Source organism: Microtus pennsylvanicus, chromosome 21, assembly GCF_037038515.1.
Source record: "Microtus pennsylvanicus isolate mMicPen1 chromosome 21, mMicPen1.hap1, whole genome shotgun sequence".
Lineage (NCBI taxonomy): Eukaryota > Metazoa > Chordata > Mammalia > Rodentia > Cricetidae > Microtus > Microtus pennsylvanicus.
In genome coordinates, this window is record NC_134599.1 from 35,509,803 (window position 1) to 35,526,132 (window position 16,330).

Below are 16,330 nucleotides of genomic sequence, written 5' to 3' on the forward strand. Positions count from 1 at the left end.
TTTTTTCCTTTTTTAAGTTAGCCACAGTGAGACCCATATGTAGTGCTAGTGTGTTGATTTTTGCCTTGAGCCTTCCTCCCTCCCTCCCTCCCTCCCTCCCTCCCTCCCTCCCTCCCTCTCTTTGTTTTCTTTTTCTTTTCTTTTTTTTTCTTTTTTCTTTTTCTTTTTGGTTTTTCGAGACAGGATTTCTCTGTGGCTTTGGAGCCTGTCCTGGAACTAGCTCTGTAGACCAGGCTGGTCTGGTCTCGAACTCACAGAGATCCGCCTGCCTCTGCCTCCCGAGTGCTGGGATTAAAGGCGCTCTCTTTGTTTTCTTTTCTTTCTCTCTCTCTTTTTAAAATTATTATTTTTTAAATATTTATTTATTTATTTAGTATACAATGTTCTGTCTGTATGCCTACAGGCCAGAAGAGGGCGCCAGACCTCATTGCAGATGGTTGTGAGCCACCATGTGGTTGCTGGGAATTGAACTCAGGACCTTTGGAAGAGCAGGCAATGCTCTTAACCACTGAGCCATCTCTCCAGCCCCCTTTTTAAAATTATTTTAACTTTATGTGAGGGTGTCAGGTCCCCTGGAACTGGAGTTACAGATAGTTATGAGCTGCCATGTGGGTGCTGGGAATTGAACCTAAGTCCTCTGGAACAATAGCCAGTGCTCTTCTGATAACCACTGAACCATCTCTCTCCAACCCCATGGCTCGCTCTATCTATTTATCTATCTATTATATATCTTTATATATATTTAAAATGCATATATATGTGTGTGTTTTTTTTTTAATGAATGTGTGTGTGTGTGTGTGTGTGTGTGTTTGTTTGGCATACTCCTGGAAGTCAGAGAACAACTTGGGCGTCAGTTCCCTCCACCATGCGGATTCCCTGGTGTTTGAACTCAGGAACTCAAGCTTGATGGCAAGTGCCTACCTATTGAGCCATCTTACCTTTTACTCTAATATTTTTTTTTCCAGATTAAATTTAGTGGAAGCTTTTGTAGAAGATTCAGAACTGAGACAGACCTTACAGGAGGATTTACTTCGTCGATTTCCAGATCTTAACCGACTTGCCAAGAAATTTCAGAGACAAGCAGCAAACTTACAAGACTGTTACCGAATATATCAGGGTGTGAACCAGCTCCCCAGTGTCCTACAGGCTCTGAAGAAATACCAAGGTAATGACAACTTTGCTTTTCTTAGCTCTTGCTTTTTTTTTTTAATTATTTATTTTACTTTATGTGCATTGGTGTTTCACCTGCATGTGTGTCTGTGTGATGGTGTCAGGTCCTCTGGAACTGGATACAGATAGTTGTGAGCTGCCATGTGGATGCTGGGAATTGAACCCAGGTCCTCTGGAAGAGCAGTCAGTGCTCTTAACCGCTGAGCTATCTCTCTAGCCACAACTCTTGTTTTATTTATTTATTAGATTTTTTTTTCTTTTCCTCCACCCTGTTTTACTTCACTCTCACATGCTGGGTGGATGTACTGTTCTTTATGAAAGGCAGGTCTGGTGCCCGCTCTGATGATGAGCTTCTCATAGGTTTGCATTGAGCCGTACGTTATGGCAGAAGCCGGAAGTCTTGAGATAATTTGGAATGTGCGCTACTTAGCATTCTGTGTGTGTATATTGCAATACTGGGGGGTTAGACATGACACTGGCCTTTTTGAAATGAATGTTCACCAAGACTGGTGCTCAGTCCTGTATCGCAGCTACTGTGTAGCTTAGGCAGGAGAATAAATAGCAACTAGAAGACCTACCTAGTTACGGAGTAAGTTCAAAATCAGCCAGGGCATTTCAGTGAGATTCCTCCAGCTAAACAAACAGACAGTCCAGGACTCGGGAAGAGGAGGCAGGCACATCTCTGTAAGTTTGAGGCAAACCTGTTCTACATAGCAAGTTCTGGCCAGCCAGGGCTGTCCAGCGAGACCCTGTCTCATAAAAAACAACCACCTAAATAAGCAGAAAGTAGGCCAGACATGGTGTGCAAGCCTTTAGATCCAGCACTCAAGAGGTAGAGGCAGGTGGATTTCTGAGTTTGAGACCAGCCTGGACTAGCCACAGAAGAAGACCCTATCTCCAAGAAAAGGAGGTAAAATATAGCCTGGGATGTGGTTCAGTGGTCAAGCACTTGCCTAGCACACACAGTTTCTAGTACTTTGACCCAGTTAAAGAGCAATGTTATGTTACTGGATTTATTATTACTAATGGGTTAGTCTCATGGTAGCAGGCGGCTAGACAGTGCCATTGCTGGACTCATAGGACAGTGTGTACAGTTGTAGCTGGCTATAGGGGAAGGGAACAGCCCAGCAGGAACACGAGCTATCAGGGTGTATATCTTGCTCTTTGGAGCCACAGAGCACAAGGTGGAGTCCTATGCGGACTGTTAAGATGTTTTCTGGGGGCAAAGGAATGTGGCTCAATTGTAGAGTGCTCGCCTAGCTTGCACAAAACCTTGGGCTCAGTCCTCAGCAGTGCGGAAGGAGAGGTGTGGAGGCATACTCCCAGAAGTAAGCGAAGGCCACCTTCAGCTGCTGAGAGTTTGAGCCTAGTCTGGGCTAGAGTTCTTGTCTCAAAGCCAAACAAACATTTATTTGTTGTTCAGGGAGCATTTTCCTGTTTGATAACTAAACGTCACAACAGGGCTACTCTGAAATTCTACCACTTTGCATGTTTACGTTTGTGTGTTTATTATAGTTAGGCTTTAACAAGCACACTTGAGCCTTAACAAAAGGAACAGACAAATTGGGCTCTGCCAGAATCTGTGTTCCTAGTTCCTCCGAATGCTAGGTTGGAGGACTAACTTGGGTTTGAGACCAGCCTGGCCATTCAGCAAAACCCTATCTCAACAGCAAGCCAACAGGCTGATTTAAGACTTGGTAGAATTAACTCCCAGTGCATATCCCGTGACAGGACAAAGGGTCTTGGTATTCTCACAGTTGAGGTTAGAGTGAAGTTCTTAGCTAGATATGGTGGCGTAAGCTTATTAGCCAGTCCCCGAGAAGTAGAATCAGGAAGACCAGGAATTTTGTGTGATCCTTGACTATTAGTGAGTGAAGGGACCCGCGTACTTCGGGGTGCTCCTCATTGGACCCTGGGTTAGGCCCGGACTACACCCAAATATAAAGAGATCCTTTTTAAGCAAGGCAGAGAGACAAGGTGACCGAGTCAGAATAGCTTTGCAAGTGTTAATTTTAAGAGGGAAAGAGTGGAATGAGCTGAGATGGGCTGATAAGTCCTGATGGGGCATTTAAACTAGGGTAGTCAAATGGGGATCTTTGATTGGTGAACTTTGGTGATCCATCTTAGGAATGAGTCAGGCATAAGAAAGGGGCCAAATAAGGGGATAGACCTTGGTGACTAGCTTTAGGGATATATCTAAGGATTTAGCAAGGGAAAGGGGAGGGGGAAGGATAAGGCCTGTCCACAGGCCAGGACCTGCTGGAGCCCTTAATGTGAGTTCAAGGTCAGCGTAGAATGCACAGCATCCTATCTCAAAAAAAAAGTTACTAATGTAAACAAGTAGAATATTAGTGAGTAAAGTCAACTGACTTGACAAATGTGTGTGTGTTCGCGTAGTGTGGTTTATGGATGTAAACACAGTGTATGCACCCATGCATACATGTGGCCAGAGCAACATGTCAGGTGTTTTCTGTGCTCTCTGTCTTCCTGCCTGGGAACAGGGTTTCTCTCTGAGTCAGATACTTGCCTTTCTAATGGGGTGAGGTGAGCTCTGGGGACCTGCGCTACTGCTCAGTGAGGTCATAGGCAGGTGCAGGCATGCCTTACTCTTTATTTGGGTGCTAGCATTTGAGCTTAACTCCCATGAGTTAAATAGAACACGAGTCCTTACCTGTAGCTTTTTTTTTTTTTTTTTTTTTTTTTTTTTGGTTTTTTCGAGACAGGGTTTCTCTGTGGCTTTGGAGCCTGTCCTGGAACTAGCTCTGTAGACCAGGCTGGTCTCGAACTCACAGAGATCCACCTGCCTCTGCCTCCTGAGTGCTGGGATTAAAGGCGTGCGCCACCACCGCCCGGCTACCTGTAGCTTTTACCTTGAAATGAATGGAAGTTTCTTCAGCATCAATTTCAGTTTCTAGAGTGTTTTTAAGTCTCTAATATGTAAAGCATTTTAAGTTTCAACCAAACATCAACAGCTCTGAGAACTATTAAAACAAACCCCTCGGGGGCTCAGTAGTGGAGGGTTTGTGTGCCTGACTGGGTTTGAGTCCCAGTATTATGAAGTAGATCTTTAGTATTATGGAAAGATTTGGTTCTTTTCCAGATAGATTTAAATTCAGATTCATGATGACAAAATACACATTAAATTTTATCTTACCTTTAGAAACTTAAAATAGTTCTTGGGACCAGGCAGTAATGGCGCAAACCTTTAATCCCAGCACTCTGGAGACAGAGGCAGAGGCAGGTGGATCTCTGAGTTCGAGGCTAGCCTGGTCTACAGAGCGAGTTCCGGGACAAGCTCCAAGCCACAGAGAAATTCCGTCTCAAAAAATCAAAATCAACTAGATCATCAAACAATATAAGGTGATTGACAGGCATTAGGGATGCAATATGACTATGGAGAAAGGCTCTCTAAACAATAAAGTCAGCTATTTTTGACTCTGTTTTTTTATGTGTTTCTCACGTTATAAAGTAAACAAATATCCTTTTGTTTTCTGACAACTCAGCCCATACTTTTTAAACCATTCAGTTACCTAATTTATTTGTTTTGGTCTTTTTGAGACAGGGTCTCATGTACCCTGGCTGGCTTGGGACTTGCTGTGTAGATAAGGCTGACCTCAAACTCGCAGAGATGCCTGCCTCTGCCTCCTGAGTGCTGAGATAAAAGGCGTGTGCTGCTGTTCATCTCTCTGTGTGAACTAGCACTTTAAAAATTTCCCGTTTGCTGTTATTTTCTTTCTTTTTCTTTTTTTATTCTGAGACAGGGTTTCTCTACGTATCCCTGGCCCTTTTTGGAAATCAAGCTGTAGACCAGGCTGACCTCGAACTCAGAGATCCATTTTCCTCTGCTTCCTGAGTGCTGGTATTAAATGCCTGTACCACCACTGCCTGGCTACATTTGCCCTGTTTTCAAAAACAGATCCTAAGGCTGGGCGTGTGGCGCACACTTTTAGTTCCAGCACTTGGGAGGCAGAGGCAGGTGGATCTGAGTTTTAGGCCAGCCTGGTGTACAGAGTGAGTTCTAAGACAGCCGATACTATGTAGAGAGAGTCTCAAAAGATAAACAAAACCCAAGCTAAATCAATACAAAGTCTGTGTCTTTTTGATACCAGTCTCTCTTTCTCTTCCTGTTTGAGTTTCTGAAAGCCTGCACTGCTTTTCATCTTTTCTTCACCCATGTGCGTAATTCTGTCCTAGAACACGGGACCAGGCTGGCATTTGCTGAGTTAGATGTTTGCTGCTAAGTCTGGCAAGCAGATGCAGCCTCAGCTGGTAGACTCTCTGCTGCCGTCTTGTTCTGTGGGTAATTCTATCCCCGTTAGTTTTGAAAAGTTGAGCACAGTTTCTTAGTTTCACAGAGAAAACCAAACAGACTAATTTGTAATAAAAGAATAAAACAAGTGTAATATTTTTAGAGCAAAGTTACGATTTTAAAATATATTAGCATATATTATTTCTAGAAATTACATATAACTTGTCATCTTGTGATTCCAGTTTTGATTAATTCTAGGCTTAACTGTCAGGCTAGAAAAAAAGCCTTGAAAGTAATGTCTATTCCCAGACAGCAGGGGGCAGCAACGGTATGGAAAGTAGATTTGTGGGATTAAAGTTTTCTCTGTGAGAAATAGGCACTTGCTGACTTATTTGGAGGTTCTAGCAGGGTGATACAGCTGCTCAACACCCTTGACAAAAGAGCACCTCGCTCTTGGGGAAGGTGGCTGCATAGCTTTAGTTGGGGTCCCATGGAGCGGTAGGGAAGGAATGACACCTGTCTTCGTTACTGTCCTGTTTCTGTGAAGAGACCATGACCACAGCAACTCTTATAAAGGGGAGTGTTCAATTGGGGTTGACTCCCTTACAGTTCAGAGGTTTAATCCATTATCATCATGGTGGGGAGCATGATTACTTACAGGTAGATGTGGTACTGGCTACATCTTGATCATAGGCAACAGGAAGTGGACTGAGACACTTGGCAGTATCCTGAGCATAGGAAGCCTGCAAGCCCGCCTCCACAGTGACACACTTCCTCCACAAGGCCACACCCACTCCACCAAAGCCATAGCTTCTAATAGTGCTTCTCCCTATGTGATTATGGGGCCAGTCACATTCAAACCACCACAGCACCTGTCCCAACAGACCAGTTCTGTCAGCAGAGTGATGTGCTAAACGAGGTCACCCTCACAGTCATCTCAGAAATGCAGGAAACAGCTCACCAGCTAGGTGTACAGATTATTTCATGCCCAATTTAGCCTCGATTTTGTTTAAGATATTACAACTATCTTAAAAAGTCTCATTTTGTTTGTGTTTTGCTTACACATATGTTACATATACATGTGTCTGTATATGTACCGTGTTCGTGACTGGTGCTCACTGAGGTTAGAAACAGGTGGTCAGATCCCTTGGAACTGGAATCACAGACAGTGGGTGCTGGGGCTCGGACCCTGATCCTCTGGAAGAACAACCAGTGCTCCTAACCATTGACCCATCTCACCAGCCCCCTGCTGTTGCAATTTTGATGGAGATGCATTGAATCTTTAGGTTGTTTTTTTTTTTAAATTTTATTTATTATGTATACAATATTCTGTCTGTGTGCATATCTGCAGGCCAGAAGAGGGCACCAGACCTCTTTACAGATGGTTGTGAGTCACCATGTGGTTGCCAGGACTTGAACTCAGGACCTTTGGAAGAGCAGGCAATGCTCTTAACCACTGAAACATCTCTCCAGCCCCTCTTTAGGTTGCTTTTTTTTTTTTTAAAAAAATTATATATACACTTTCCAGGATACAGTGCCAGATCTCATTACAGATGGTTGTGAGCCACCATGTGGTTGCTGGGAATTGAACTCAGGACCTCCGGAAGAGCAGCCAGTGCTCCCAACCTCTGAGCCATCTCTCCAGCGCCCTCTTTAGGTTGCTTAATGCACCATTTTCACGATGTTCTGCCTGTCTGCAAGCATGGGTGTCTTCAGTTCCTCTCTCCACCCTGACACTTCACACTTCATTTAGGAAACTTACAGTTCCCAGCATGATCTCTGAAATCCACAATCCTTATTTGGTAACTGTAAGTGCCAAAGTTAATGGCCAGTGCTTGATTATTTCATGTTTCCTGTGCTTGTACCCTCTTAGCAGGTGACTACCAACTGTCTGCTTTGTGCTTATGGTACCACAAGACTGAGTAACAGTGACAGCTGGTCCTTTCTCTTATGGAGAGTCCTTGAGAGTGGAAGGGTAGAAGAGATAATAAGGAAATAAATAAGTGAGACTTTCAAATGCATAGTAAAATATGATAAAGAAAACTAGGGAAATGCTAGGTGCAGTCAAAGGCATCTATGATTTTTATTTATTTATTTATTTTTTTTGGTGGGGGGTGCGGTGGGTTTCAGCAGCCCTAGCTGTCCTGGAACTAGTTCAGTAGACCAGGCTGGCCTTGAACTCACAGAGATCCACTGCCTCTGCCTTCTAAGTGCTGGGATTAGAGGCGTGCACTTACTGTCTGGCGTCTCTATCAGGACTGGAGAGACAGCTCAGCACTTAAGAGCACTGGCTGCTCCTCTAGAGGTCCCAGGTTTGATTCCCAGCACCTACTTGGTGGCTGATAGCCATCTATAAATCCAGTTCCAGGGCATCTGACGCCCTCTTCTGGCTTCCTGGGGTACCACATAGAAAACCCATATACTTAAAGTTTTAAACTTTGAAGAAAGGAATTGTTGTTGTTATATATGTAGTGCCTGACAGCTGTAATCCCAACTTGATAAACTGAGGCAGGAGGGAGGAATGCCATGAATTCAGAGCAGTCAGGACAGAGTGAGCAAAAAGAGATTACTTTCTGACATCGAACTTGGATGATGAAACAGCCAGCTTCTAAGACGGGAGCGGCTGGGAACTACTGTATTGGCCAAGGAAGCATTTAAGGCTGACAGGGTTAGATGTGTGTAAGGAGTGAACTAAGGGAAGTGGTTAGTTACCAGACACTGACCAAGAGTGGTAGGAATCTAGCGTGGTTCTCTCTCCTTAAGATAAAAACAAAAGGCACTTACTTTAAAAAACAACCCCCCCCCAAAAAAAAAAAACAGATTCTTTTTTCTTTTCTTTTTTTGTTTTGTTATTGTTTTTTTTAAGATATGGTTTCTCTTTGTAACAGCCCTGGTGGCTGGCCTGGAACTCATTCTATAGACTGGGTTGGCCTTGAATTCACAGTGATTTACCTGCCTCTGCCTCCTGAGTATTGAGATTAAAGGCACGTGCCACCCTACCCGATGGCAGGGTGTTTGCTTTTTCTAGAGTCCAGTTTCAGTAAATTATACATTTGCATTAAGGGTCAGAATTCCGCCCATGTGTTCGTTGCTAGGCTTTCTTTTCTTTCAGGCATTGGCAGACCTTTTGTACCCTTTGTCTGCACATCTTAACATAGCAGAAAGCAACGTGGACATTAAACTAACGCGCGAGATCTTTGTTGCTAAGGTTCCTTCTTGATGGGAGTAGTTTTTGTTCTTTTAGTGTAGTCTGGGCATCCTCAAAGCTTGTGATTCTCCCACCTCGGTCTAAAGTGCTGGGTTGCAGGGTCACACATTAATGAAGCAGGGGAGAAAATCATTCTCTGATCCAGGATCACTGTTTTGCTTGGCTGCCATTCATCCTTTTACCAGTAGTTTCTAAGCCAAGGGGATAAAGAGCCAGGCATTGTAACACAACAGACACTATGTAGGCAAAGTGTTGTTTACAGTCTGTCTAAATGTTTCACACGTATGTGCTATTTTCTCAGTGTGTCAGAGGCTGTTGTGATTAATAATGAAACATGACTCCATGATAGCTTTTCATAATTCTCATTCAAGAGCTACTGAAATTGAAACTTATTACTTCGGTGATAAATTCAGTGTGCCAGGGATCACTTGCAGAATTCCTGTAAGAATTTATTGGCGATGAGGAGGGAAAAAAAATCTTTGTGTCCCAAGTAGTAATTGTAGATAGGGTTTTCCTGCCCTGGCCGCCGGCTCCCAGATAGCCGACACAGAGGCTTAGTGCTATTTATAAATGCTCGACCGATAGCTCAGGCTTGTTACTAGCTCTCACACTTAGATTAACCCACATTTCTTTCCTGTGCTTTGCCATGTTGTTCATGGCTTGTTACCTCATTTTCCGTATGTCCTGCTTCCTTGGCAGTTGGCTGGCGTCCTTTCTGATCCGCTCTTCTTCATCCCATCCTTCTGAGTTTGGCTTTCCCGCTAAGGTGTTCAGCTGTTATCCTGTCCAGCTATTGGCCAGTCAGCTTGTTTATTATACCAATCATAGTGACATATTTACACCGTGTACAGAAGGATTACTCCACACCAACCTATTCCTAGTGGTCATGTACAGTGACTGTTCAGCCACTGGCTGGTCGTCATTGTACCAATAGGGAAAGAAGGCTTGGGACACCAAGTTGCAGATGAGAAAGCCAAAGGGCAGAAAGCTTGGGGCTGGCATCCAGCTCGGTTGATCCTGTTCCCCTCCTCTCTTAATTCTCCAGCGTGACTCTTACACATCCAAGTTCAGTTTAAATGCTTGGCTTGATTTAGCCCCTGTTAACTGGAACACCGTGTTGTTAAAGGAAATTAGAAATGGAAATTAGAGGTCTTATTTTAATGGCTTTGACTTTGTCTTATTAGATCTGCAAGAAACAGTGTTCATTTAGTCGTAATTAATGTTTCTGCATCACTTATGAAGGAGACGACAGACACGCAGGAAGGGTGCATTCGTAGGAGGCGTGGGCGCTGCGCAGTATTTCCGCGTCTGTAGAATGAATGCGGTGTTCATCTTGATTAAAACATAAAAAGCAGAATGACGTTTGGAGACCTGCACAGTTTGTGCTTTGTGGTTCAAATGGTGTTCATTATTTTAGTTTTGTTGTGGGCTAAAATTTTTGTTTTTCTTTGTTTTAGGAAGACACCAGGCATTGTTGTCGGCAGTTTTTGTGACTCCTCTTACTGATCTTCGCTCTGATTTTTCAAAATTTCAAGAAATGATAGAAACAACTTTGGATATGGATCAGGTATGCAGTTTACATTTAATCCCACAGCAAAATATTTTTGGAAAAGAAAATAAGCATAAACAAAGCTAAAAAGAGCAAATCAGAAAAAAATGTCTAATTTCTCTTGAGTTTTTTTTTTTTTGAGGTTTTTTTTTATTTTTTATTTATTTATTTATTTTTTTGCTTTTAAGTGTGGCACCTTTGGAAGCCAGTCGATGTAAATTTAAATGGTAGACAAGGAAGAAATGGATTCCATAGGCGGTCCTGGGGCTCAAACCCAAGGCCTTGAATGTGGCGGGCAAGTGTCTTATCCCTGTGCTCCATCCAGCCCAGTCCAGTAATCACTTCAGTGAAGAGAAAGGCTGCGGCAGTGGTTGTTGTTGTTGTTGTTGTGTGTGTACTGGTGCACGAGTCGGGTGTGTGTGGGCAGGCACGGGGGTGACTCAGTGTCCCCTGCCTCGGCTCAGAGTGCAGGATTAAAGGGTGCACCACTGAAAGAAGTGACCCCGAATGTTCAGTGAATTATATTTTAATTCTAAGATAGAAGGGATTTTAGTTGCTGGAGAAGTTGGCCATGGTGTTTGAGTTTAGGCGCAGTGTGAACTATAATGTAAGATTGTCTCAAAAAGTAGAAGTTAGGGGTAAACGAAAACGTTTCTGTTTTTCCTGTAGAGAAGTTGTTTTTGGGAGGTGAGTTAATTTGTGCTTAAAATGTGCATAAGTGTTTTTTTTTTAGACTTATTATGTGTGTGTGTGTGTTTGCCAGCATGCACGTCTACACTATATGTTCTGGCCCCCACAGAAGCCAGAGAGGCCATCTGATTGCCTGGACTAGATGTAGATGATTGTGAGTTGCTGGGAACTGAGCCTGGATCCTCTGCAAGAGTGTCAGGTGCTCTTAACCACTGATCATCTCTCCAGCCCTTCTTTGGGTGTTTGGAGATAGAGTCTTATGTTCCCTCTGGCCAAGGCTGGTCTCCAACTCAAGGCAGTTCTCCTGGCCTTCCATTTTAAGTGCTGGGAGTACAGGCATGCAACGCACTGTCCACCTTGAAACTTTTCTAAACTTAAAAACAAAAACCTCAAACACAAAATAAAAGAACCTGGGCAGTGCTGGCTCACGTCTTTAATCCCAGCACTGGGGAGGCAGAGGCAGGTGGATCTCTGTGAGTTCAAGGCCAGCCTGATCTACAGAATGAGTTCCAGAATAGGCTCCAAAGCTACAGAACCCCTGCCCCCAAAGACCTAAGCTAAATTTCCAGTTAATTGACCATGCAAGAAATTTGTACTCAAATTATTGATATTCAGGTAATGCGGGTAATAATTTGGTTGGCTAAATTGTTAGTCTATGGTTCTTAGTACTTGTAGATTTATTTGAGTTAATAATTTGCTCTATGATGTTGATTTATTTTGGTCGTATTAGGTTATGTTTGTTGTTTGTATTTATGTGTGTATGCAGGTATGAGGGCATATTCTAAAAAGAGTAAAGTAGCAATTATAGTTTTAAAAGGCTAAGATAGGATAGATTTTAATTAGAATTGCTAGATCCAGGGAGACCCTGGTTTCTTGAACTCTATGATTTTAATTTAATCAAAGCCAGTTTTCTTTTTGGTGAGCCAGCGTCCCGAGCCCTGCCACGCACCATGATGGGGCTGTTTGAAGCAGTGGTTGTGGGAGTAATGGTGATGATTGCCTGAGCTAAGCACAGTTGCTTACAGTGTTGGCTTCCTCCAGACGGGCGGAGGACTGCTGTAACTGGAGGATCTCACCGTTTGCACTCGGGAACTTACTGTGTCCATGTCCCACGCCTCTAACCTTATCCCAGGTTATAAGGCAAATTCAAGCTTTCACCGTTAACACAGATATTTGTGATGATTTTAGGCATTTAAATTACATTTTTAGAACCACTTTGAGAAATCCTCTCGGGACTCTTCAACTTCCCTATCTAATCTTTGAAAGCCTCACTGTTTTCCAGCTGTGCTCCTAGGAGTTCATGCGATAAAGGAGCCTTCATTTACTCAGTGTGCTGTGTGCTCCTCCCCGCCAGCTTTCTAAGTGTTTCTGTGGCTGCTTTCCATAAGTCCTCTTTTTTTTCCTACTTTTGAAATAAATGTAGATCAAAATTATCCTAAGCCAAGATTTCAAGAAGGCATTGATTTTTTCACAGAACTAAACACTTTTCCTTTATTGGTATTTTAGTGAATTATATCAATTCTTAAGATTTTTTTTTGACAATTTTGACCATGTATACTATTTATCTTAAACATAATCCAATCCAAGTCTTTCCACTTGCCCTGGCTCTCCACCCCATGTCTTTGCTATCTAGTTAGTCCTGCCTACATGCTCGCGAGTGTGGCGCCATCCAGTGGCGACCTACCAAAAGCCACACCAGAAGACAAATGGCTTTCCCTTTCCTCTTGAGTAGCTGTGATTGTCGGTAGTGCTTCATTTATTGGGGAGCTTCATGCACCCCTTGTATCCGTGCTGGAATGTTTACTGGCTTGACCTTATTATTTAGCTAATTATACATTCTATATATTGTGTGTGCGTGCAGGTGTAGAGATCAGAGGACAATTTGAGGGAATTAGTTTTCATGTGTGTCCTGCAACTCAAACTCAGGGCGTCAGGCTCGGCAACAAGCACCTTGATTTCTGAGCTGTCTTCCCGACCCCGGAGATTATTTTTAAAGATGCTTCTGTACTTGTTGAAGATATGTTCTCTGATTAAATGTTCATGCCTCCCCCAGCATTTCCCTCTCCCTGGAGTTCAGCTGTTTGGAGAACTTAAGACTTAAAAAAAAATTCTTCTAAGTTGTCTTTCTCTTTCATTATTTTCGAACATTACCAATTTTGCACCCTCTTATTGTTGTTTTTACTTTGAGTGTATTGTGTGCAGGTGTCCAGGAAAGTCAGAAGAGGACATGGATCCCTTGGAGCTAGAGTTACAGGTGGTTGTGAGCCACCTGCTGTGGTTACTGGGAGCTCTGGAAGACAGCGAGTACTCTTAGCCACCGAGCCATTTCTCCAGTCCCCTTTTATTTGTGTGGTGGGGGAGTGGGCATGGCGTGTCTGGAGGTTTATTGAGTGTTTAACATTTTACTTCCCTTCAATGTTTCTCTTTAAATGAATGCATTCCCCAGGTTTAAGAAGGAATGATTTACTCGATTTGGTTGATTTCCATTATCATTTATTTAGAAGAATGTTGATCTGCTCGATCTGTGCCCGTTTTCAAACGTTCTTCACCCACTCGAGATCGAGCATGTTTTCTAGCTTTGGGGAAAGTAATGTGGGTTTCTTTTTCTTTCCCTTTTTTTTGGGGGGGGTGTTTCAAGACAGGGTTTCTCTGTAGCTTTGGAGCCTGTCCTGGAGCTAGCTCTTGTAGACCAGGCTGCCCTCGAACTCACAGAGATCTGCCTGCCTCTGCCTCCCAAGTGCTGGGATTAAAGGCGTGGATCACTACGGCCCGGCTAATGTGGGTTTCTTACCAGTTGAACTTTCATCATTATTTAGGTATGGCATCTTGAGTGATAATTTTTGTCTTGGATTTGATTTTGTCTAGTAGAAAAGATAGTAGCTTGGTCTATGGCATGATAAAGAATTTCCCCTATATGGTCACTTTGACAACACATATACTAAAATTGAAACAATACAGAGAAGATTAGAGTGGCCCCTGTGCAAGGATGGCGTGCAAATTCATGAAGCGTTCCATATTATAAGCTTGGAAACAAAACCCAAAGGATTTCCCCGCCTTTGTGAGTCTTTAGGGTTTAAGTTACAAAGCTTCTGCCTAGATATTGTTTCTGGAGTTAGCATGCTCTTTTGTTTGCCAGCGCTGGCTGCTGCATCCAGGGTCCTGTGTAAACAAATACACACTAGACAAACTCCACCACTGAGATGGGGCTGTAGCCCCACCGCGCCCCTTCGGTAGCATTTTGGCCTATTGACATATTTTGTGCTTTCCCTAATCTTTGAATTTGCATCAAATTGTTGGTTCTTCCTTGCCCGTTGTCTCCCTGGAACAGTCCCGCAAGGCAGCTCAGGCTGACTTTAGGCTTCTGCTTTAGCCCACAGTGTGGGTTACCGGTGTACGCAGCCCCGGTCTTACTTTTGCGTTGATTGGGATTTCTGAGTTTGAGGCTGGGAGCTGGTGTTACAGACCCATCGGTTTGTTGCTTGAAAATCTGCTTTTCATTCCTGACATTTAAGGTTCCCCTAGGTGCGTGGTCCCAGGTTTGTAGTTCTCCCTTAGTTGCCGTAAGTATACTGTGCTGTGATTTGTCTTACTGATGTTAGGTTTTGTTCCAGATGTTATTTCTGTACACCCAGAGGTTTATTCTCTCTCTCTCTCTCTCTCTCTCTCTCTCTCTCTCTCTCTCTCTCTCTCTCTCTCTCTCTCTCTCGCACACACGCGCACAAAAAGCATGCCATAGTATGCATGTGGAAATTAGAGGACAATTTGTACAATTATTATTATTATTTTGATTTTTTGAGACAGGGTTTCTCTGTAGCTTTGAAGCCTGTCCTGGAACTAGCTCTTGTAGACCAGGCTGGCCTTGAATTTACAGAGATCCACCTGCCTCTGCCACCTGAGGGCTGGGATTAAAGGTGTGTTCCACCACCACCCACCTTTTTTTGGGGGGGGTGTACAAATCTTATTTTAAAAATTTATGTATTTATTTAATTTAGGTGTACATATGTGTCTGAATTTTATGTGACATGTGCATGCAGGTGCTTGAGGAGGCCAGAAGAGGGCTTTCCATCCCCTAGAAATGAAGTTAGAAGTAGGTGGCTGTGCCTTATCCGATGGGGTGCTCCAGACTAAACCAGGCTCACCTACAGGCCAGTCCTGAGGGGTCTTTTCTCATCACGGTTCCATCTTCAGATGCAAGGGGACTCACGGTCTTTCCAGCTCGTCAATGTGCCGTTTATTTTGGAAATGGTATTCATGGCTTTTGCTCACATTCTCTTGGCCTGGATTGATTCAGAACCCCACACCTGGTTCTGAGGGAAGCTAGGAAAGATTATTTTTGATCTCAGTTATATGTTTTACTAAAAAAAGATCATTTCGACCACAATAGAAGCAGGGACAGTAAAAAAGCCAGCAGCTAACATGGTTTTGTTTGCCGGCATAAATTGTAGGCAGTTGTTATCCAGACCCCATTATTGGTAGAGGGGGTTCTGCCTTCACTCTCCTCATTGTTGAGTATTAGTCAGGGCTGCTATCACTGTATGAAACACCATGACCAAAGCAGCTTGGGGAGCTTCGTCATCAAAGGAAGGCAGGACAGGAACTCAAGTAGGGCAGCATCTTGGAGGGAGGCAGGAGCTGATGCCATGGAGGGGGGCTGCTTACTGGCTTGCTAGCTATGACTTGCCCAGCCCATCTTTTTATAGAACCCAGGACCACCTGGCCACCACAGTGGGCCGGGCCCTCCCACATCAATCACTAATTCCCTACAGCTGGGTCTTAAAGAGGCTTTTCTCAGTTGAGGTTTCCTCTTTAGAGGACTCTAGCTTGTGTCAAATTGATGGGAACCTAGTTAGTAGTCAGGACTTACTATTATTATTTTGGTTTTTTTGAGAAAGGGTTTCTCTGTAGTCCTGGCTGCCCTGGAACTAACTTTGTATACCAGGCTGTTCTCGAACTCACTGAGATCCACCTCCCTCTGCCTCTCAAGTTCTAGGATTAAAGGCATGCACCATTGCTGGACTGTATTTTAAGACACCCTGGCTGCTCCGGAACTGGCTATGTATAGAAGACCAGACTAGCCTTAAATGCACAGAGATTTACCTGCCTTTGTCTCCAGACTGCTAGAATTAAAGGCTCGTGCCCCGTGGCATGAAGTAGATTTTGAAATAACCTCCGATTGTGTGTTGGAGAGTCTTCCCTTGACCGCAGTTAGACTGGAATATTCTCCAACTGCTCATTTATTTGGAAAAGAATGCTTATATAATCTTTCATCTAATACTTGTGGGGTAGTGGAGCTTTTAAAGTTAGCACTTAGCATTGGCTCAGCAGTTAAGGGTACATGCTTTTCCAGAGTGTAGTGGGGAGCTGCGGGCTGTGTTCCGCTGCCCGGCTCTTGGCCACTGGCTAGCTTTATACCTGAAAGAACAACACACAAATTGTATTCATTTAAACACTGCTCGGCCCATTT

The 16,330-nt window shown here is 43.6% G+C and overlaps 1 protein-coding gene and 1 non-coding gene across 2 annotated transcripts in view; both read left to right on the forward strand.

Moving 5' to 3' along the window:
• Window positions 1–16,330, forward strand: part of Msh2 (mutS homolog 2) — a 57,191-nt gene that overhangs the window by 21,896 nt on the left and 18,965 nt on the right. Inside the window, exons 7-8 of the mRNA XM_075955100.1 lie at window positions 966–1,165; window positions 10,085–10,194. Of these exons, the coding sequence (XP_075811215.1) occupies window positions 966–1,165; window positions 10,085–10,194 (310 nt within the window). The remainder of the gene's footprint in view (window positions 1–965; window positions 1,166–10,084; window positions 10,195–16,330) is intronic.
• LOC142839614 (U6 spliceosomal RNA) lies at window positions 13,781–13,887 on the forward strand. Its single transcript, XR_012908788.1, has one exon. It is a non-coding gene; the product is annotated as a U6 spliceosomal RNA (small nuclear RNA).